Genomic DNA, 23,654 nt, shown 5'->3' on the forward strand with positions numbered 1-23,654 from the left:
ATGCACTAGCCCCTTAACCTTCTCCTGTACTTGCTTGCACCTCTGTACCTGGTCCCTGACTGTATTTTATCTTATTTTGATTCTTGTATGTTTGAACTTCAGTTGATCCTCTGATTATGCAACATATGTATGTACCTTACCCTCTCTACTACGTAACTAAGCTTTAAGTATACTTTGTACTCTGTTGCGCCCAGTTACCTAAGGGTTCGGTGCGCCCTACAAATTAATAAACCAACATGTAAGGGAGGAGTCAATTGGCGATCGCCTTAGCAAATATTTTGCTGTCCGTGTTTATCAAGGACAGGGGGCGATATGATGTGGGCTCAAGCGGGGGCTTATGAAGTTTGAGTAGAACAGTTATGATGGCCTCTCTCATGGATCCTGGAAGCTTGCCGGTCCCATACTTCAGCATTTTGGGGGCTAATTCTGCACTATAGCCTTTATAAAGGTCTGCTGGGAGCCCAACTGGTCTGGGCGCTCACCGGCTGTTAGATCTTTAATTGCCTGTCCGACCTCTTCTATGGTAAGGGGGAGATCAAGGATCTCTTTCATCTTGTTCTAGCACGGGTAGTAGGAACGAATCCATATAAAGGTCGAGTTTGTCTCTTGTTACTTGATCTGCGTTTGCATACAGTGTAGAGTAGAACTCCATGAACACCTCATTGACTTTTTGGGCTTCTGTGTGTACTGTGCTGTCTGCCCCCTTTTCCCCCTGTGATAGGCCTTGACCCTTGTTCTGCTTTAATGAGAATAGCCAGGCATCTACTTGCTTTATTTCCCCACCCTATATCTTCTGGGATGTATCGGGTGACTAATGTACAGTACTTCCCATTCCGCTAGTGACCTAAACCTCGTTAGTTGATCCTGCAGTGTTGTGTTTCGTTCCCCGGTGCCCGCGAGTATGCTTTTTCTAGGGACTTCAATGTGTGTTCAGCTTGGTTCAGCTCTCTCCTTGTATCCCGTAGTGTTCCAAGTGAGCGTGATAGTAGATGCCCTCTTAAACCTTAAAGGATTCCGACACCTTGGCCATCGACCTCGCCAAGCCTGTATTACGGTTGAAGAAGTCGATTAGGTCTATCCGCATTAGGTCTATCCGCAGTGGCTCTATCAGCAAGTCGTCCTTCAGTAGCTCTGGTGGTATTTGCCAACATCGTGGGCTTTGGTCTATATTTGCTATCATACACGTATATTCTGAAAGAAATATTTAGGTGAAGCCAACCGCATTACATTTTGGGAAGAGGCACAACCAATTCACATGTGAGTAAAATAACATTATACTTTTCAGAATGGCAAAACACATTCGAAAGTAAGTAAAAACGTTTGCAACTGCTCACTCCAAGTGAAGTTACCAACCAACTCTTTCACAAGTAAGTACACTTTTAAACACTTGTTATCTTTTCCAGACAAAATGCCCAAGTCTTTCCCTATTCTTGGAGCATGAGTGTTCTCAGTAGCAGAAGGGGGTCAATAGGTCTCTAGTGTCCCACAAACAGGTCATGATAGGCACAAAAAGTAGCAAAAGTCAGAGTTCCTAAGGAAGACTGTTCAAACAAGTTAGTATTTCAGTTAATTAGGGTCCAGGGACTTCTGTGAAGAGTGTTGGGACAGTTTTTTCTGAAGTTCAAAGGGCTTAGTAAAACTATTCAACTGAGACAATACAAGACTCATAATTCTGTACCTCCGCAATATATGGTAGCGTAGACAAAGGATCCAATAGAAACACTTATAACCAGAAGTATAAAAAATAAAGGTTTATTATAAATACAAGTAGGCCAAGTCGAGTGGCACAGCGAGTAGAGCGCTCGCTTTGACATCTGTGCAGAGCCTGCTAACGCAGGTTCGAATCCCGGCGGGGCAAAACTCAGCCTTTCATCCTTCTGAGGTTGTTAAATGAGCGCACACAGCGCTCAGATACCTGAGGGTTCGTAGCGCTATAAAAGTGCCAAATTATTATTATTATTATTATTATTAAGTCTTGGTAAGCACTAGTCATAAACACATTTAGAAAAAACCCAACACAATGCTTGAAGGTACACAGACCGTAGCATAATCCTTCTTCAGAATACCCAACAGTAATTCTCCGGAAGTCCGACCATTTCATACAAATTTATAGGCCACACCTATTCATGGGGAGTAAAAGCCAAGTTACTTTTTGATTACTTCCGGTAATGTAAGGGTAGAAGACACTGTCAGTTATGCAGTGACTCTTGGTAAAGAAATGACTCAATCAACCAACCAATGTCAATACCCTTTGCATCGTCCACAGGGCTTTCTGGGGCCTGGTACCGCACTACCTCCACCTTTCTCTTCCTAAACATCTTCCTTTTCGAGCTCTCCGCTCATCCGCCTCCAACTCTCTGAGGGTTAGACACTTCTCCAAGCAGACTGTGGGGGTGGGAGGCCAGATCTCTCTCCTCGGCTGGGACTTGCCTCTCTCAAACTTGCAGAACCACCACCTTTTCCGGAAGCAACTCTTTTCGTTTCCGATTTCTCTCTTCCTCTCACCTGCTCATGTCTCCGGCTCTGTGCACTGGTCGACTGGCTACCCTCTGGACCTGGGCCCAGGCTCCTGCATGTCCAGTTGACCTCATATTGCCTCCGGGGCTCCCACTGCACTTAAGGGTCTTTACCTGCAAACCTACAGTCCCTTCTCTGCGCTCATGAGCCACACACTGGCTGCACTTGAGTGTCCTGCACTTCTCTCCCAACGCCTGCTTCTCTTACTTGTGCGATCTGAATGACACACGGCCTAGTAAGATTGTTCTTTTGTCCTCCCTTTGCTTCCCCATTCTTGTCTCGCCTAGAAACAATTTTGTACAGGCACGTTATAAATATCCTATCGTAACCCTGCTACCAGGATACTTTTCTGACTAGTGCAACACAGATTGAAGGAACAGCATATACCTATAACTACTTTGAAGATAACGGTTATTCTAGGTGAGTAAGGCCTTTTTGGTGCATTATACGATTAGTTGCTTTTCAGCTCATTGAAACCCAGTCCAAGATCAGCAAGAATTCCTTACACTAATTTATGATTGCCCCTGTCAGACCAAGGCTGGCTATGCCTAAAGAACACTCTTAAATAATGGTACACAGCTATTGTAGGCAGGTAAAACCTAATGATGTAATATGCTATTACAGTTGCTTTTCAGATCAGTGGAACACAGATTGAGGTAAGCAATAGCCCTTTTAACTTATTTTAGGATGGCACTCGGCGAACTCCAGTTAAGTAAAACCTATATACTAGGAGCTACCAGCAACTTGAAGGTAGGTGGATCTAGCTTCCCTGTCAAAGCGGCTCTCTTGGTATGCGTTTCCCGCTTCCTTCAGAGTGGAACAACCTTACTCCTGTTTCAGACAGAACTGGTTGCGAACTAATGACATCTAAGTAACTACTCTCAGCTGGACCCCGATTTTTCTGTATAAACTCTACATGTATATCAATCTTTACTCACCTGCCCTATCAATGTATCTACCAGTTTCTATGTATACCAAACCTAACTTGTATGTAATTTGAATGTCGTATGTTTTAAGTATTTGCCTGTACTCTGTAACCAAGATTTAAGTATCCTTGTAACTGCTGCGCCCAGCTACTTAAGGGTTTGGTGCGCATTACCAAATAACCAAACAAACATGTATAACCTAAGGCAGACTTATTCTAGACAGGTTAACATCAAGTCAGGGGAAGCAAGACCCAATTGGGGACACTCATACGTTTATATCCTAACAGGAATAGTAAAGTGAAACCAACAACATTCATTTTGGGGAAGAGGCTCAACCAATTCACAGGTGAGTAAATTAACCTTATATATACTTTTCAGAATGTAACACACATTCAAGGTATTTGTAACTGTTCCATTACCAACCAACTCTTTCACAAGTATTTCTAAACACTTGTTATACTTAAAACAGAATCTTTACTTATGCAGTCCTTCCCTATTCTATTGCACGAGTTCATTCAGGGGCAGAAGAGGGACTCTAGTGCTCTTGGAGCCAGTTGTAGGCAGGGTGAGCTAGGTTTCTGTTGCAGGCAAAAGTCAGAACTCCTGTGAAAGACTGTTCAAACAAGTAGCAGTTCACTTTAAAGTTAGATAGGGTCGAGTGACTTCTGAGAAGACACCCTAGGAAGATTCCAGCAGTGGGCCTGGGTGCACTGGAGGAGAGGACTCCCAATCCCAAGAACACCCCAAAGCTTTACAGAAATCACACAGGCTTATGGTAAGTAAATACCCCAGCCAACACAGTACCTTAGCACGTAGGAAGAGTACCAGCAAGAAGACTTCATGATCTGCAGCCAAAAACCTGGTAGGTGAATTCCTTTGAAGACAGAAGACTGAACACAAGAAGGACCTTTGCAGCAGGGATCACGGGGAAGGTTCTAGGCAAGAGGATCTTTGCATGGTTTACTTGGCACAGAAGAAGAGGTTGCAGCAGGGGAGACTTCAGGATCTGCAGCCAAAAACCAAGTCACAGAATTCCTTGTCATGGAGATTGAAGACGGGACACTGGAAGGGCTTTTGCAGCATCGATCAACTGTGGTTTTGGTGCCCTTTTCAGGAGCCAAAAGAAGATTGGATTCTCGTCGTTTGTAAGGGCCAGCATTCTGCTTAGTGGACTTTTCAGACTCCATTCACGTCCCCGGAGGTCCAGCAGGATGTCCACAAATTTTCAGCAAGATTTGGAATTTGGAAGACCATGCACCGCAAAATGACTTGAGGTCATTTTGGTATTGGAGTTGCTTAAGTTCGCAGCACAATGTTGGTAATTCAATATAGCTGGTCTTCTTGAGTCTAGTAGATCTCACCAGATTCTGGGACGGGGTTGTCTCGTTCGGCATCTCCAGGTCGATTGGCAGGAAGGGTAACAGCGGGCTCTCTGGAAATCGCTACAGCCGTCTTTTCTTCATCTTCCTCTTCGGTTTCAGCTCCAGTGGTCGACTTGTCAGCAGCTTCCAGGGAGCATTTAACAGGAACTACAGCACAACTTCTGCATTCGGGACGGCCAGCCCCCCATTGAGACTGTTTCTTTCAGGCAATGTGAACAAAGGGCTGCTGAGTTTTGGACTCCATCTTTGCTTCTTTCCTTGTCAGGCACTCTGGAACCTTGGTGGGGAATACAAAGGATTCCCGCCGAAGACACTCGCACTGAGGTCTATCTTGCCTAGAATGACAGGGGAAGACCTCAAACTACAAGCGAGCAAGAAATGGCCAAAGAAGGAGCCCACCATTTTAGAGAAATGGTGGCCCTTCTGCGCATTACCGAGGCTGAATTACAGCCTGCAAGTAAAGATGATTTGAGTCATAAAGGTAAAACTACTGCCACTAGCCATTCATGTGAACTTGCAATTGTAACAAAATGTTAACTGGTAAGTAAGAAAGGGGATACAATGTATCCCCCGAGCACTCTCCATATTGTGGGGGTGCTGGCTCACTTATAAAAAATGTCAAGGGGATGACAATCCTGCTTTACTACTTGGGAACAGTAGTTCACCCAAGTACATCAGAAAATTAACAGAGAAGCCCAAAGGGGCAACACAGCCTAAACCCAAAAGTTGTTAGAAACTATAACCTCAACCATACACAATGGAGAGACATAAAAACGTCACCCATAAAGAGTAAATGACTAGGTGAGGGGTAGAAAGATTCACCTTCACCCAGGGACAAGGTCAAATAGTTACCTAGTCAAAGCAAAATGTTCTGGGATTTACACAGGCCAGGTAGATGTATCATTGTTATGATAATCTTACCTAACATCTATACACAGAAATATCTGTCAATTCACTTTTTGGACTTTGAAGAGTATCACATATGTGGGACAGCTCCAGATTTGCAGGATGGTGATCCACCTTTTGAATGCATTGTGAGAACTTCGTTTCCACTTCAGTCCGAAAACTAGCACCATCCTAGAGCAGTATAATTGTGCAAAACTGATGGTAAAACTTAGGTTGTCCTAGAGGGGTAAAGGAGAACTGGGAGATGTGATGTAGAATGCTATGCAAGTGGTTCTTCACAAAGGAGAGCAAGGAGGTTGATTTAAATAGAGATTGAGTGGGAATAGTGCAGAGTGGAAGAACATTGCAGAGAAGGGAGCGAGGAGATAAAAGCCTTTGAGCAGCAGATATGTGACCAATTTGTGATTGATTGAAGTGACAAAATGTTCCATGATGAGTTGTGGCTGAAAGGCGACCTGGTGCTGTCATTCTAGAAAATACACATGGAACGGTCTTGTCTTGTGTTGCCTGGCCTTTAAAAAGGACCAAGTAAGGAGGTGTCAAATCACTGTTCAAATTTGCTAGGAGATATTAGCTCCTGCTCCTAGCTTGAAACCAACAGCTACCGAGAGCTACTTTTGGCTCCACAGGCCAACTGGTGCCTTAAACTTGTGCAATTAATGTTGACCATTAGGGAATATTAATAAAGAAAAATTGGGAACCATCTATTACGCATTTAAAAATAATGGATCATACATAATGGGCAAACAGTTTAAAATGTGCCTCTCCTGTGGAATTTAGATTTATGTTGCACTGCGTCCTGTTACCCAACAGTAGCTCCTGTCTACTTTGGGATGCCCATAACCCAGGAGATTGTTTTGGCTCCATTTCGAACCCTGCAAATGATAAGTGGAGGACCAAATTGCCAAGAAGACGTAGAACTGAGATTCGGAATAATGGGGTGAACCATGAAAGTAAGGGTGGGCAGAAATACCTTTTGCGACAAGGGAGTTCTACTTTTGCAAGCAGTTTCTCCATCTGCGAGCAAATTATTAGGAAGAAAAGTAACGCAAGGTAAATGCTAGCAATGGGTGCATCTTGCCAATTATTGTGGACATTTCCCTCCAGGGGGGATTTCACTCATTGTGCAACTACTCGAGGGGTATTGTTTGTATTATCTGAAGGGCATCCTGATGTGTTAATAAATGCGAGATGTGGTGACGACTGTGTGTGTTGATAAATGTGAAATGTGGTGACGACTGTGTTAGCCATGTGGCTGATGCTGGTGTGAATGGAAGGATCATGCGAATGTTGGCAGATTTAGGTGCTTTAGTGATGTGTTGATATCATGGGTTATTTTTGAGAGAGAGTAAACAGGCTGGTGGATGACCTGTTGTCCCAGGACATAATTTGGACAAGATGGATTTGCTCTGGTCCTTTTGAGTTTTGAATTTAAAGGAAGAACATTTATGGTAAGAATGTGTGACTGTAAAGACGGATTTCTGAACTCTAACCTGGTGGGCAGAGGTTCAGAAGGCCAGCCTAGTTTATTGGAACAACGTAACCTTCTTGACGAGCCAGACCAATCAAGGTAGCATTGGCGGCGGTCAAGACTAGGTCTCAGGAGGGGTGAGGTGACTGAAAGACCTCAATGAGCACACACAGTAATGGACACTTACAAATCACTCCCAGTAAGGTGTGTATATATAAAACCTATATGTACATTTATTTCAAGGCCTTTGAAAGTTAACCACACAATAATAATCACAGTAATACTTTTAGATCAATTGCAATCCTATCTAAATACATATATACAAGACCAAGTGACCTAAAGGGTTAATGTACTAAAGGGGTCCACAACCTAAAAGGGGAAGGAAGCGGGTAGTGCAAGTTTTTGGGCAATTCTGCCTCTAATACAATCCTAACTCAAAGGCAGTCCAGTCCCTAAGATGAGGGTAGCCTATTTCTCAAATGTACTTGCAATGCTGGCGCACGCGGTAGTTCAGATGGGTGAAAACAGGGTCTCTTCAGGGGGCTGTAGCAGCTCAGGAAGGCAGGTGAGGTGATGAAGAATAAGTTCCCACTATTCGAGGAGGGTCTCCCCAACAGGGCAGAGCAGTTTCCAAGACTTGGGAATAGTTCGCTAGTTCGCACTAGCAGGGGAAAGTAGAGGGACCCTCAGGGGCCACTTGTGTAAAAAGGGTTGGATGCGCTAGGGGCTACCGGTAAGGGCTGTTGTTACTTACTGCCCCTAGGGGCACTCCGGACCGACTTTGGCAGTCAAATCCACTTCGGTTGCAGGTTCAAATGTGACAATTTCTGCGGCTCTGGGGCTTTCAGTGGCGAAAATACAGTGATGATTCCCAAACTGGATAGTGGCGATTTCTCTTCTCCAGGTGGATGGATCAGGCCAGTTTCACTGCAGCAGGCTTCAGGGCCAAGAGGGGCACAAATGCAACGCACCTGCAAAGTTCGTCACCACAGCTGGGCGACGCGGTAACCGCGTTCACCACGGTACAGGCTGTCGCTCTTAACTCCAGACCTGAAAATGCCAACCGTACGAAATTCGGTGTGAGAGTGCCGTGAATACAGAGCTAGCGACGCGGTGGCGGCATCAGGGCAAATGTTGTGCGTAAGCTGGTCAGCCCACTGGTTGGCCCAGGGACACTTCAGAGAAGGCTTACTTGCAGGGTTTGATGAAGGTGCAGAGAATAGTTGGTCCCACTATTCCAATGGGGCGAAGCGTCTTCTCAGACCTTCTAGTTCGATCCAATGCAGAGGGGTCCAGCAGGACGACAGCTGCCTCAGGGTGCCAAACCTTCCAGCGGGTCACCAGCGGTTACTCAACTTGGCTTCTTGGTTTAAGGATACTTATAATCCTATCCTTCGTTCAGTGAGAGCTCCAGAGATCGATATGGTATGGCTGATTGGGGGCCTCTCATCGAGTCTACTTCGCGCCAAAACATAGGTGACCCAATGGGAGATCTGCTCGCATACAGGCACACCATTCGTGGACCAATCCCGGACCACGGTGGACCCAGGCATTCACCACACTCCAGACTCTCTGGCATCTAGTATGCGTATTGGACTCAGACAGTCCAGCCCACATCCTGGAAGCACACACACAAGGCATGCAGAAGCCTGCGAAAGCTTGGCGTTTTGCGGGAGAATGCATGCCCAAATAAGGACTGACCTGGCTCGACTCGACAAGGTGAAGGGGCAAGATGGCCGAAGGACCTTGTGGCATGGCTATTTTGGAGCCATGCCACCCTTCTGTGCCAAACGCGGTTTGCATGGCAAGAAGGGGTTAAAAATATATGAAAAGATAAGCTCCCACCACTCCTGTCCGTAGCACATCCGCACTTCTCCTAAAAAATCCTTTGAGAGTATCTAGGGCCTTTGAAAATGACTAAGAGACCCAAGTGCATTGTATGGTAAGGTACATTGTGCACTTGCAACATGTTGCTAAAAAGTTGCAACACTGACAAAGACTGAGGGAAACAGTCTCCCTGCACTGACTGTCTTCAAGGCCATGTCAGTTTCCCCATAACAAAGTGAGCAGAAAAGCCCAGGGGAGTGCAGCATAAGGCTGGGCTCCTCTGGCGAGTCAGACTATGGTGTTAAAAGCAAAAAGTTAGGGGGGTTTACAACTGGAGGGAAAATTACACATGAAATAGAAATCTTTCCTAACGGTGACTAAGAAGGGAGGTCTCTTGGGGTGGAAGGAAGAATAACTTCACTTTAGGTTGGATCGTAATCCCTTGGATTGGGTCCTACAAGCGAGTCGAGGTGGTGGAAGGAGGGATTTTGAAATCTACTTTTTTTACTGAATCGATAAGAGTGTGGTTCATCAAATAATGCTGAAAGATGTGCCAGTTGCCCGAAATTGTTCCTTTTAGTCTTAGGAGAATGTGCAGAATAAATTATTGGACAGGCTTTGTGAGAAAGTGATAATAAAAGGACTGGTGCAGTTGAGTGGCTATTACCACTGGCCGTAGTGTTGACCGTAGGAAATTAAGCAAGTGTCTGTTAGTAAAAGACACCCGTGGCCCAACATGGTGGGTAATGTTTGGTGTGGAAGGGAAAAAGGTGTTCACCAAGCTGGATATAGTTTTAACAATAAAGGCGCACATATAATTTCAGTCATTGCTCTCTGCTAGGTTGAGTTATATTAAGGGGAGGCACAGTGAAACCAATATTTTGAGACGTTTCCCTCACGTCTCACACACTTATAAATACAACAGGTGGCCTTTGTTTCCAATGGCGTCTCCTCCAAAGAAAATTTGTGCACATGCTATAGTCTTGCCATCTAATTCTGATGGGCTCCAGTGTCTAGTTATGACACAAATATCAATCTCAATAAACACTTTAGAAGATTTCTCACACGTGTCATTTTTAATGCAATTACAATTTACTAGTACTGTATTGGAGCCCTGAGTAAGAACAAAGCTTGACACGTGTTGACTCAGCAGTTGAATTCTACAAATTCATAAATGGTAATTGAATAAAAAATTGATAAATGCTTGATAAATCGTGTTTATTGGGAAGCTGGATATGGCTTCAGCTTATCTCCTTCAATTTACACCCAGTCTCGATCCCTCACAGCATTTATCTCGCAAAGATGTTTCAATTTCAGAGAATGCAGTTTGCCTTGCTATCAGCTTTGACTGTTTTTCAAAAGACTAGGCCACATTTGTTTGCAGTAAATGTGTAATAAGTTTGAAACCTCCTCATGCTTGCCAGCAAAGTAGAGTACCATGCAATCAGTATGCGCCTGTCCTAAAGTCTCCTCACCTCTGTGAGCAGTGTAGTAAATAGAGATCCAGTGATGTGTCTTAAATTTGGCATGTTTGAGCTAAATTGTTGATGGCTTCTTTCAAACTTACTGCAATTTTCAAAGTATTACTCAATCCGCGAGCTGGTTCGTGACATTAGGGAGAGCTTCGACTCTCCTCAGTTTCAAGTGAATTGGAGTACAATCGCACTTCTCAGCAGATGCAGAATGGGCAGAACCTTCTTGTTCTCAATGCACGTAGATGAGCTAGACACCACAATGCTATTGTTGATCTATAATCCAATAGTGAGAATAGTCTCACTAGCTGTCTCCCCCTGACTAATAGCAGTCTTTAGTCCCTGTCTTCTACCGTTGTTCATTAAAAATACCCTTGAATGATAAGTGAAAAATAACCCAGTCTCGCAGTATGATGTCTTTCTGCTTATGTCAACTGCTTCTATTGCCAGTAGTATGTCGCATCACAACACAAAGCCTTTATTCTGCTGTTTTTGTTTGAAACGGTTTAACGGTTAGTATTTCGTTTTACAATTTTTTGTTTCATACATTTCCTGAGAGCAGGTTCTGTGTTATTCGATGAGTAGTGTGATACCTGCCTTGAAATGGAGCTATGAGTTTGATAACTAGGGCTGTGTTCTCTGAACATGAATTTCTGAAGTTATGCTTTCTTTTGCAGCTAATGCCTTTAAAATCACAGCACCCCTCACTGTCGGGTAAGTATACTTTGTGTAGCATGTTGCAGCTTTCTGGGCTGAATCTTCTTTCCATTTGCATGTTTACGAATGCCATGGTTTTAGAGACTTCTTACTTGATTAGAAATTTGGCCATCCTGCTTTTAGTCCATCGTCTTGCCCTGTATTGTATGTTGCTCTTTCACACTTTTCTGGTGTCCACCTGCATCCCATCCCCATTGTTTGCCCTCTTGAGCAGGACTATCAAATCAACGTGATAACTTGTCAACTTGTTGGTACCCCGCCACCCATACTTTAACCCATCTTCTATTTTAGCAGAGCAGCCACCACATAGTAATCTGTCTACTTTGCAGCCCCCCCCCCCTTCCATGTACCTTTCTGAGTGGGTTCCTAATTCACTTAATATCTATTTTGTTGTACGGTTACTGCCCTGTCGTTTTCTTTCATTGAAATTGGTTTAATTGGTCGCCTCAGGCCATTAAATTGGTGGCGGGTTGTTATCCCAATTGGTGATAACCCCTCCAAAGGCTATATCCACATAGTGTTGGTAGCGAAATATTTTGGTGGTGAAGTAAAAACGTAACTTTAATAGTGAGTCAGGAACAAGACAAACTCAGTAAACTAAATGTTATATTTTGTAGTGTTCAAATAATGTTGTATTCATAAGTGTTTTAATCATAACCTTTTGTTAATGCATGCTTAACACACTGATGTTTAAGCTGTATTTTACATGGCACCTATATGCAAGAAATTGAAAGCATATTCCCATGTTTTGCTTTGTTGCTGGTGTTAAATAGGATGTTGCTACCAAAAAAGGTTCTCCCAGAAAGGAAATGTCTTGTTGAAAGAGATCTTGCTATGAAGCTGCACTGTTGTTTCCCTGTCTGCTTCTGAAGACTGAATGTTCAGAATTCAGTCCATACCAGTAGTTCTTGACTGCACCCTAAACCTTCTGATTGCCTGAGAGGTCAATAATGATCTGTTTGTTAATTTACACTGCGTACCGCTACCACCTAGGGGCAGGCTCCGGGCGTTCTATGCTAATTAGCCCTTATAGACCTACACAAGATCCTGGACAGGAAGGCAATTTTGGTTACTAATAAGCTGAGATGTTTTCGGGAGTCTTTGAATTGACCAAGTTTGTACTGATCTGGTTCCTCTGTGATGTTGCTACGGTTGCTGTCATCACGCTACTGATTGCAAAATAATGCTGCTGTTGCACAGTCAAACTTTTTAACAGATTTGCCACCTGCAATTGATTGGTCCAAGAAGTAATGACTTGAACATGAGCCAATCCTTTTTGAGTTTGCCAGACCTTTTACAGTCTTTGATGTTTGGCATATCTTGTCTCTAAAATAAATAGCCAAAGCCACTTGCTGAGCCACTTACATTGCATGTGCGTGCTCATGCCGATGACACCTCAGTGGTCCTTTTCCTACATAGAAAATCAGTGTTCAACTGTGTTTAAATTCCAACAGAACATCCTTTCTGGAGTACTGATGCACTCTTAATGTTGTATAACATTGGCAAAACTGAGGTTACATGGTTTGAGGTTCATGGTGGCTTTTTAAAACTTCTTCTTGGCCTAAGTACACTGGAAGTTACCTGTGCCTTACAAATTCATCTTTTTTTACATGTTTTTATTGGTTTTCATAACATCATATATTTAACATACAGTTGTCCCCCTACCCACACCCTCATGAGCCCCCCTCCCCCCTCAAGTGGTGTTGAGGTCCGCTCATTTTGGAGTTTGTCTTATAAAAGGACCAGTATTCTGATGTTGTGTGGGCACCATTGCATCATATAGTCACTTTGGAGATGAGTTATGATTTGTCCACAATCTGTCTGAAAAGCCTCTGGTGGTCCTTTAAGTTTATAAGTTACCCATTCCAGGGACACAAAATGCCATACTTTCTGTAGATCGTGGGATGTGATTTCTGCTTCCTTTGTTGGGCAATCGTCAGCCATGCAGCTGTCACCAGGATCATAAATCCCCCCCGTGCCCCCCCTTACCCACTTTTGTGATTTGGAATGCTTCCCGGGGCCTGGTTCCCACAGTCCAGCCATCCAAACCCTGTCACGGAGTTGGTCTGTTCCTTGTACCATTCTCCCCACCTCCCCCTAGAATTGTTGCAGAGTTGGACAGCTCCACCATATATGCTTCCAATCCCCCTTCATGGTGCACCCTGCCAACCTTTTTCGAGGGTTACTGGATACGTTGTCTGGAGCCTGTCGGGTATATAGTGCCATTGTAGTAGTACCTTTTGCCACATCTCCCTCACTTGCATCGAGCGTGTCATTTTCGGCACCATACCCCATACAAATTCCCACCGTTTCGTTGTGATGGTCTCCACCAATATCTTTTCCCACCTTTTTCATGTAATTTCATTTAACCTCTCTCCTCTGATCATTCAAGAAACTATAGATTCGACACAAGTTTTCTCGAGCCTGTCTGTTGTCATGTATACCTCCAAAGGGTGTCAGTTGTCTTGTGGCTGCTTCTCTTATGAGAGGGGATGTGGCCCAGTGTTTCAGTTGATTATACTTTAATTCATCCTTGTGCGTTAGCCCCATGGTCTGCTTGCAGTTCTGAAATGTCAATAAGTTTTGACCCTGATACATATCCCTAGCCATGCAACACCCCTTTATATGTGGTCTGTCCCATCCCTGGTTGGAAGTCTGGGTTCCCAAACAGTCTGTTAAACGGGACGGGGAGCATCGTTAAAGCCCCTCTTTTGATCGCCCTATCCCACACCTCAACTCCCACTCCCATCGCCTCACTTATTTTAATATTTGTGTGCCTACTGCCTTCTCAGCCATAATAAGCCTGATGGTGGGGAACCCGCTACCGCCCTGTCTTGCCTGGTCCATATGTGCTGTTGGGCATGTACTACCCATTCCTTAATTACCCTGTGCTGCTTCATAGTACTTGTGGTGCCAATCCTCCCTGGCTCCTCAATGCTTTTAGCGTCATCGACACTCTCTGCGGTTTCTGTTTCCAAATGTAGGCCCCTACTATTTTGATAAGGAGCTGAAGAATATTTTTGGCACTCTGATAGGTAGGGCTTGAAGTTTCAGGAGCACTATCATTTTAATTGCTATCATTCTCCCCCACCATGATATCTTCAGAGGATTCCATTTTAGGAGGTCTATTTTAATTTGTTCCAAAAGCTTCGTGTAATTCACTCTAAACATTTGGCTCAATGATGGTGTCAAAATGATCCCTTAATACCTCCTTCAGCCTTATTTAGGTGTAGTGTTTGGGTCAGCCTCTCTACTATTCCGGGGTCCTCTATCGGGTTTATGAACTCCGACTTCTGCCAATTGATCTTCAGTCCCGAGATGGAGCCAAATAGCTCCAACTTGTGCATCCGCTCTGGGAGGGATTGTTCTGGTGCAGTCAACGCTACCAGCATGTCAGCGAAGGCCATCATTTTATGTGCCCCTCTCGCCATTACTATCCCCTTCACCTGTTCCGCCTCACGTATTCTAGCTAACAAAGTTTTCCAGAAATATTGTGTACAGCAGTGGCAATAGCGGGCACCCCTGTTTTGTACCTCTACCCATTGTCGCAGCTTCTGATAGTATTCCATTTACGGCAACCCGCATTACTGGTGTATTATAGGTGGCTTTGACCATTCGTAAGAAACTCGGCCCAAACTCCATTCGTTCCATTCTTTGAAGAGCTGCGACCACTCTACCCTGGCAAATGATTTCTCCGCATCCAACGACACAAGTACTGCTGGCGCTTGAGTCAGTTCTGCTTTTTCAATCAGGTGGGACACTTGGCGTGTTGTCGGATGCTCGTCAAGCTGGTATAAATCCCGATTGGTCTGGGGCTATGAGAGTCGGCATCAACTGTGAGAGCCTTGCTGCCAGAATCTGTGTGTACATTTTTTGCATCTAAGTTTATCAGGGCGATGGGGCTATATGAGCCTGGAAGTAGCGGGTCTTTACCTTGCTTGGGAAACACCACCAATTCAGCCTCATTCATTGATCTGGTGATATGTCCTGTAGCTTTGAAGGAGTTAAATAGCTTTGTTAGTCTGGGGGCAAGAACCTCCCGAAGTTTTTTATAAAAACTATCCGGGTACCCGTCGGGGGCCCGGCACTTTGTTCCATGGAAGGTGTGTTTTTTATTTATTTATTTATTTTCTTAATTGCATCTTTGACTTCTACTATTTGTCTCCCTCTAGCATTACTCTTATCTTAACAGATCTGGGGGAGATTTCGCTTCTCCAAATACTCCCTTTTGTAAGCCCACCCTTGGGTTGTCGGGTGGGTCTGGTAATAGTCCCTCAAGATTTCCCCCATTTCATAATTTTTAGTTTTTCCTGGCCTCTTTGCATCCTTTTTCCTGCAACTGTCTTACTAAGACCTTGCCTGCCTTATTTGCCCTTATATAGTAGTATTGTTTTAGGTATAGGAGTGCTTTTTCCGCCTTTCTACCTCGCAGCGTCTCCATTGTCCTTGCACATGTCTAAAAGCTAATCTTAATTTCCTATTTGGGTTTTGTAATTTCTTCCTGCACTTCCTTCAGCTTTCCTCCTGGCTCCTCCTCCCACCTTTGTCTTTGCTTGTCCCGATTCGCTTTTATAGGTATCGGGTCTCTGCGCAGGACCGCCTTAAAAGCATCCCACACAATATCTTGTGACACTTCCCCTGTATCATTCTCTAGAAATCCTATCTTTTATGGCATTCGCTATTGCTTGGTCCGGCAAGGGATCTGCAGGGAATCTCCAGTTCCTCCGAAAGGGAGATAGAGCCCAGGTCGACATCCTTCACCTTCCCCATCAGTCTAGTGGAAACCCATATATAGTCCACTCTGGACTGGGAGGTGTGGACATGTGAATGGTGTGTAAATGCATGAGTTTGACCCTTAATGGCCCTTCATACATCCTGGAGTGCCAATATCTCCTTTTTCTTTTTCAGGTCTTTAGAGGGAGCCTGTGTTTTCTGGTGTGCTTTAGAGCTTCTATTCACTCGGGGATCCCTGCTAAAATGATTTCTCCAGTCGCAAATTCTTTTAGGGCTGTAAGGAACCCCCCTCAGGAATCCGTCCTGACCCGTGTTGGGAGCATAGACTGACGCTAGCGTTAGCTTCCGGTTTCCAGTGGTAACATTTAAGAAGAGATCGCCCTTATGAGTCCAAGTGGTTCTGGACTCTTAGTATCCAGTCTGTCTCGTAGCGCTATCGGGACTTTGCGCCCTTTTGCCCCTTGGGTTTGCTTGGTATAGTTGTGTTGATCCTCTTATCTGCGTTCCTTATGTCCCCTGATAAATTAAAATGTCCACCTTCATCCCCCAAACCAATTGTTCTACCTTTTTCCTGTTGATGTGGGGTATTCACGCCTCTCCTATTGTATGTCAGAACTTTTAGGCCTAGGGCCTTATCCTTAGCCATATTTTAGGTAATTTGTCCTGCGATCATGGCGTCTCCACCATTGCCTTCCTGCCCCACTCTTCCCTCCCCTTCCCATTACACCAACAAACAACTGCCCTTCCCAACTTGTCCCCATCCATCCCCTTCCCCGTTCGGACGATGTGCCCACTGCGCCTGGCCCTCAATCTGCCTCAGTAAAGTTTGTGGGGAGTTCTAAACCCCACTTGGGATTCCAAGTCCACCCTCCCATCCCCTTCCCCTCGGGCCCCATCTTGTCTAGTTCGTGTGGGAGTTTCACTCCGCCCCCTTCGGGTATCTTTACCTCTGTTTTCATGCATTAGTTCAACCTCTGAATCTTCATTTCTTTAAGAGCCTTGTCGGGCCCCTTCAGTCATCACCTTCCAGCCTCCTGGCTTCCATTGCCTCACGGTCCTCTTCTTCCTCCTGTTGAATATTGAGTATCCCTTCACCTTCCTCGCACGTCGTAATCTATACTGACGCCCTTCCCATGTGAACAGAAGACCAGTGATTAATCTTTAGTTGGTTCCAGTATGTGGTTTCACTTCCCCTTTTTCTTTTAATGGGTGCGTAGCACCAGATGACCCCCTTACCCCCCCCCCCCCCCCACCCCGGGTTTACTGTTGGTGGGGGCGGAGACAGACTATCCCTTCTCTGGTCTCAACCATCTCCTTTCACATCACCACTTCACTGCGTTTGCACTGGTGCCATAGATCATGCCGTTAAGTGGCCGGCCCACTGTTGTATGATCATGCTCGGGGCAGATGCCACACCAGTTCCAATGCTGATCCCAAGTTCCTCCGTGCCCCTGTTGCTACCTGGGTCCGGAGCCTTCTCCCTGTTGCTGGCGGCAGAGTTTCCTCATTGTTGCTGCAATGGGTGTCCGCCGCGGGCTGTTTAATGCGGCGGCCGCACACCCCTGCTTGATTCGGATCTCCCCCTGCTTACTCTCGCACCAGGCATTCATTTCTCTACTTTTCCCCGTTGCTGCAGCGTGTCTTGGGGCAGGGCGCCTCCTTTGTACCTTTATTGTGGCACCCGTTAGTCTGTTGCGCTGCCGCGAGTGTGGATTCAGGTCGCATTCGCCCGCACCTCGCTGTCTCACAACCAGACATTCAGCCTGCACCTGATCTCTTCACGACCGGAGTCTCTCGCTACTGTCATTGGTCCAAAGCAATGCGGGGTGAATTAAACTACACACGCAATGCTTTTGTTTTCTGGCGCGGCCTGGTGGAGAGAGACACCTATGCACGTCCTCTCTTGGCCGCCATCTTGGAATCACAAATTCACCTTTTAAATGTTGAACTCTCTACAACCTGGCAAGTTCTGTTTACTGCATGCTTTGCCACTTTTTCGTATTCGTGATATGAATCAAATAATTGACTGCTTTGTTTCATCTTCCTACACCTGTTCTTCTGCAATAAGTAGGTGGTACTGTTTTATTTTTTTCTCGCTGTTGCAGCTAAATTCCCACACCAGGTGAATTGCATCGACTGGGCTATTTGGAATCCCATTCTTTATCTGATGGGCCAAGTTCTGTGTGGCGTTTGATACCGGATTGTTAGAACTTTGAGCTTATCGAGGTGTAAAAGGGAACACGTATATTTCAGTGATGGGTTGGGGTTAATTGCATTGATTAAGTAAAGCTTGTATCAGTGTTCCAAATATACACAAACGTTGCTCAACTTGGCCAACTGGTAAGAAACTTCATCCACTGCAGTCCATTCATTTATTGTGGTGACTCGCTTCTAAAGTAAACTGCAAAATGGTGAAATTGTACTTGGGTGTCAGAAAAATCCTACATGACTGATAGCCTTGTGAAGATTTAAATATGACTATCACTGGCAAGACGCTGGGGGCTAGATTGCAAACTATATGAATTTGCTTGTTTGGGTTAGAGGCCTTCTTGTATCTGTAAAAATAGTTGCTTCTTGTTTCAGGTGTGCTGCTAGATCTCGATTGCAAATGCTTGCACTGGTGGTCTTTATACTTTCTCCCTAATCACAGCAAATTGGTATGTTATATTTTATGGGGCAAATGTATGGAAAAGTGTGGAAACTAATTAACGTGTCGTTTAAACTCCCACAGTGTGTTGCATGCTTCAAGGCCGCTTCATACTGGGCAGCCTCTCATGGCCCCGGTTCCACCACTACCAGAGAAACCTGGCAAAGTCCGCCATGGATTGATTCCTGAAGAACTTTTCCAGTTCCTGTATCCCAAAACTGGCGTTACAGGTTTGTTTTTTTTACTTTTACTATTTTGAAGCAGCATTCCTGGTTGTGTTCTGGCAGTAAAATAACACATGCTTTTACACTAAAACAGAACATTTCTTGTGTGATGGCTGTTGTGATGAACTAGCAAAAAGAATCTCTCAAAAAATGTATTTTTTTTTTTGTTATTAAGTTGTCTGAATGGAATTTCTAGTACAAGTCACCTGGTGACTCTGCCCAATTGGCTAAACTGTTCAGAATGCAACATCGGCCCGTTTTGAATTTCCTCAAGACCGTTTGGGATTTTCATTACGTTTCCCAGAATGCCCCATCCGGGCTACATTATGTAACCTTACCCCCCCAGGTCCTGTTTTACTCGGTCATGTCCAACATCTGCCACTTCAGTTGCCACTTCCAGTCGCTCTCTCTGGAGTCATCCATGTGTTGATCCTTGTCTTTTTTAGAATCCCATCAGTTTTCTAGCCAGTGGTTCCAAGCTTGCTAACCCCTCCCACACTCTGCTCTACTACTGCCTCCAGGAATTGGGATTCCACCCAAAAAGTGGGACTTTGGTACACTTCAGTCCAGCATGTCCAAAGTCATGGCATCCCCACGACTTCTCCCCCTTGTGCATCACTGCCACGTGTTAGGCAAAGTTTGTATGCAGTACCCTTTGAGACCACTACACCCAACTAGGACTACAGGTGTAAGCAAAGCCAACCTTTGGTATAAGTCTGTACGACACAGTTTTTAGTCGCGAGCTGAGCAGTCATGCTTATCTCAAAAGGTGAGCTTGTAATGAGGTTACACAGAGGTCTACAATTACAAGTATTCAAGTAGACACTCACACTCAAGGTTTCTTGGTAAAACACTTATTAATTTATTAGACAGTCATTTAGAAAACATTCACTAAAAGGGGCAATCAATATCACACGAAAATATCCTACAATTCTTCACATTAACCGGTTCTGAAACATTGAAACTACTTTGAAGTAGGAGCAAAATGGTATTCAGAGCAATTGAAGTAGGAGCAAAAAGGCATAAGTTAATAAAACGAATAGTAGTTACTTTTAAACAGTGCAAATAGTGGAGTTCACCAGAGGAGTTGGTCCAATGCAATAGGTAGGCCAAAGTCAATGGGCTAGTGTCTTGTATAGGTAAAAACGGTTCTGGTAGATAAACGGAAAAGTCTTCGCCGCGGTTCACGGAAGTAGTTCTAGAAAGTTATTTGTTGGGTCACAAGCTGACTAGACCTGCAAGTTGCCAAAGTTTCGAGGTAAGTTCTCTCGGTCGGTTTTCACAGTACCTTATATTGAAGAAAAAGATGCAGCTGAAGACTTCTGTCCCGGGCAGTTCCTACAGATCTTGCTGTTCCCGTTCTTCAGTCGTGGGGACAAGAGGGAGGACGTCGGGGGGACTCCTGCACTGCACAGGGACTGGTCACAAAGCTGGCAAACTGGCAATTCTTTGATTCCGGTAGCTGTCTTCAAGCACACAAACTGGTGTCCTCTCTGGCTATTCGGTTTCCTGCTGCACTCTGAGGAAAATACAACCAGAATGGTGTCCAGGTGGCCTACGAGTTGATTGGTCCCACCAACTCAAAGGAAGAAGTCGTATTTTAAGGGCTTCTGTCAAGATGAACTTGGCGATTCGGACCTGCAGCAGGGCTCCACCGGGCAAACCAACGGTCCAGTAGTTGCAGCAGCCGTCCTCTTCCATGAAAGAACCGAAGACGACTTCGGTTCTTTCATTCCAGTGGTTGACTCTGCCTTCCAAACCAAGAGACTCGCTTTTTAAATAGTTTTCTCCCACATTCCAGCTTAGCTGCCACTTACCCAGCAGGGTGGCTGTCCTTGCCGGACAGTCAGCCAGCCAATCATGCCAGAGTGCATTTGGGTCTCTTATGAGACTAAGGGAGTTTGGGGCACCTCCCTCACTTCCTGGCCACCCCAGACACTCAGGCGCCGGAGGCGGTCTTCATTCCTGAAGCCTGCCAAAGGCATAGAAACACAGGGACCAAACCTAGTTTGGCGCGCAGAGACAAACTCTAGAAGGACCTTTCCAAAAAGAAATGGAGAAACAAAAGACTAGTACCAGTCTAACCAAAGGAGGCTCAGACGCCATCTTGAAAAACATGGCTTTGTGGTCGGGCAAATCATGGTAGTTCGTTGTAAAACCACTGCCACCAGCCATTTCGGTAGGAAAGGGTAGCATTTGACTGCTACATGAGTTTCTAGACACACAGGATACTAGGTAGCCCCTCCAGCACTCTATTGTAAGATGGTGTGTGCTGGATCTAGGAATTTAAAGACACTAGTAAAGTCAATTTAACTTTACATTCTCTGGGAAACAATAGTTTATCCCAGAGAAGGTATTTAAACCTTGGGACAGCCTAGAAAAAGGCTTCCCTGTGTTACTGCACCAAGGGTGCTGTGTAACACACATGAAAAGATGATGCCTATGGAGTTCTCTAAAACTCCATAATCCAAGAACACAAGAGTAAAACACACATCAAAATACACGAGAGAGTGGGGGAAAAAAGGCTCTCTCTCCAGGTAAAGAAATAGTCCTCAAAATCAAGCAAAGTTGCTGGGGGTCTCTAAGGTAAAGGGAATTAGCACATTTATGAGAATTCTCCTTAACACCAAGCAACACCCCATTTACCAGAGCTCCCACTGTTTTTATTGAACCACTGGTCTAAGCTTCTCTTGATTACACAGCAGTCTGTGCCCCCGCCCCACCGTCTAGTCAAATGGCATAGGTAAGGGACTGTCCATACCTGGTGCCATCTTGGATCACATTTTCTGTGGCGATGTTTGATAATAGGTCATTGGTTTCTCTTCTTCTGGTTCACAAAGGATGTCTGGCTTTTTTTTTTCTTCTGCTTCCATCAGCGAATGAATGCAAGAAGTTATTTTACTACTTATATGATAACTTGATTTAGGTGCTTCTTCAACTGTTGTATTGTTGTGCATTAGTTCCCGGAAAAAATAAGCACATTTTTGTTTGAGTAAATGGAGATTCCATATACGGTTTAAGTTATAACCTGTTTTTCATAGATGTGTTGTCACTTTGCTGCCATCTTAATCTATATGTTGGATCTTTATTGAAGCCCTGCGTTGATTATGAAGTGAAGTTGATTTTCAAACGGTAACAAAATGGATTGCCTGATATGATAACATCCATTAATGATCTGAGACGCAGTGTGTAAGAATCGTTTGGTGATGCAGATCTGGGTGAAATGACTTTCGTTGAAGAGGGTTTGAAATTATGGGGAGCAGGTAGCTATTTAGCTCCTGGTTACAGTACAAGAGTGCTTGGCTGGCTTAAAACGGCTACCAGGAGCTACATTGCGCTCCACAGGCCAACTAATGCTATACAAATATATCCATATGACGTTAACCATGTGCATTTATGAATGTACACAAATGAGCAGCAGGACACATCCAGGCGACATTTAAAGCCTAATGCGTGATATTTAATTGACAAGTTATAGTTTGCATCTCATGTGGAAATTACATTTGCGGCATGCTATGTAATGGCTCCTGGTTTCCAGAGGTAGCTCATGCTTACTGGGTGATGCCGGATACCCAGCAGCTTCTTTTAGCTCCTGATAATCAAATTCTTATTTCAATCTCTGTTGAAAATTGTCCAAGTTAATGGGAGGGAAACTCCGGTTGATTGTGCAGTTCAGAATCTTGAGCTGGTGCCCTGATCGGCCCTAAACTGGCATGGGTAAATGGACAATTATTGTTGTTAGATCGTAGACGGATCTAGGGTAACAAGTAGTCCTGTTAAAAGAAAATACCCAGAGAAACAAGTTGTCCTGCGTTTCAAGTAATTAAGCGCTTGACTGCAACAACATCACAAGGAAAAAGCACCCAAAAATAACTAGAATAATGCAGTTTTGCGTCTCTTTCTGACGGCTGTTCAGTAGCAGCACGTGACATTGATGTGAGTAATAAAGTAGGAAACTTAAAACCTTGCTGGAAAAGTGCTAGTGTGGTAATGTCAGTACCCTTACAGCAAAAATAACTAGTTTAATGTACAAACAGGAATGAAGACCTTACTTGAAATTTGAGTGTCTAAAGAATGTTTAAGTGACCTGAACTTAAGCTCCCTGTCTGACTCCTGACATGGGGGTAGGGAACTGCCACTGCAGCTGGGCGTCGTCACCCAATGTGTGATGTGCCCGGGGCTGTGCATGGGGAGCCCCCAGCCCACCATGCCCCAGTCTTTTCACTGTGGATGTTCACGTTGAGCAGAAAGCTGCCCATTTTAAACCCCTCCCCCCCCCCCCCCCCCCCCCCCCCAGTACCCAGCATGCATGGTGCCCCACAGGTGCCACATTCAATATGCGTGTATCACAAAATGACAACTACTCTGTAGGTGTAAAAGGGATGAATAGTGTGGTTAAAGCGCCTACTATGCACCTGCGCTACTACTAACAGTCATCCCAATCATAAAGGTGAAACTTGCACAGCAGTCTACGTCCTTCGCCTGTTTTGGTCATTTGGATTGAATGCAGGTCATACAGGGCTGTGAGCTTGAACAGATGCAATACAAACAATCGTACAGTGGGATCTAAATAAATGAATGTCCAATCAAGGATTTAGAAAAATATGTACTTTAACACAACAAAACTCCCCCACCTCTGTGAAGGAAATGCAATGAATGCAGGCTTTGAGAGTAAAGACACCCTGGGTGAAGACGGGGATGCAGTCAGTTGATTTGAGCAGAACATTTAAAAAGTACTTGAGTGTCTAAGGAGTGGGATCTTAAAGTCACTTGGTTCCTTAAGGAGGACCATGGATACAGGACAACTGCAGACAGCTTTTATTGCCTGTTA

At 44.7% G+C, this 23,654-nt stretch overlaps 1 protein-coding gene across 1 annotated transcript in view; it reads left to right on the plus strand.

Moving 5' to 3' along the window:
* ATP5PB (ATP synthase peripheral stalk-membrane subunit b) overlaps positions 1–23,654 on the plus strand; it is a 49,480-nt gene that overhangs the window by 5,606 nt on the left and 20,220 nt on the right. Inside the window, exons 2-3 of the mRNA XM_069633297.1 lie at positions 11,179–11,215; positions 18,684–18,829. Of these exons, the coding sequence (XP_069489398.1) occupies positions 11,179–11,215; positions 18,684–18,829 (183 nt within the window). The remainder of the gene's footprint in view (positions 1–11,178; positions 11,216–18,683; positions 18,830–23,654) is intronic.

This window comes from Ambystoma mexicanum, chromosome 13 (genome assembly GCF_040938575.1).
Source record: "Ambystoma mexicanum isolate Mex_15411 chromosome 13, UKY_AmexF1_1, whole genome shotgun sequence".
NCBI classification, from domain to species: Eukaryota; Metazoa; Chordata; class Amphibia; order Caudata; family Ambystomatidae; genus Ambystoma; species Ambystoma mexicanum.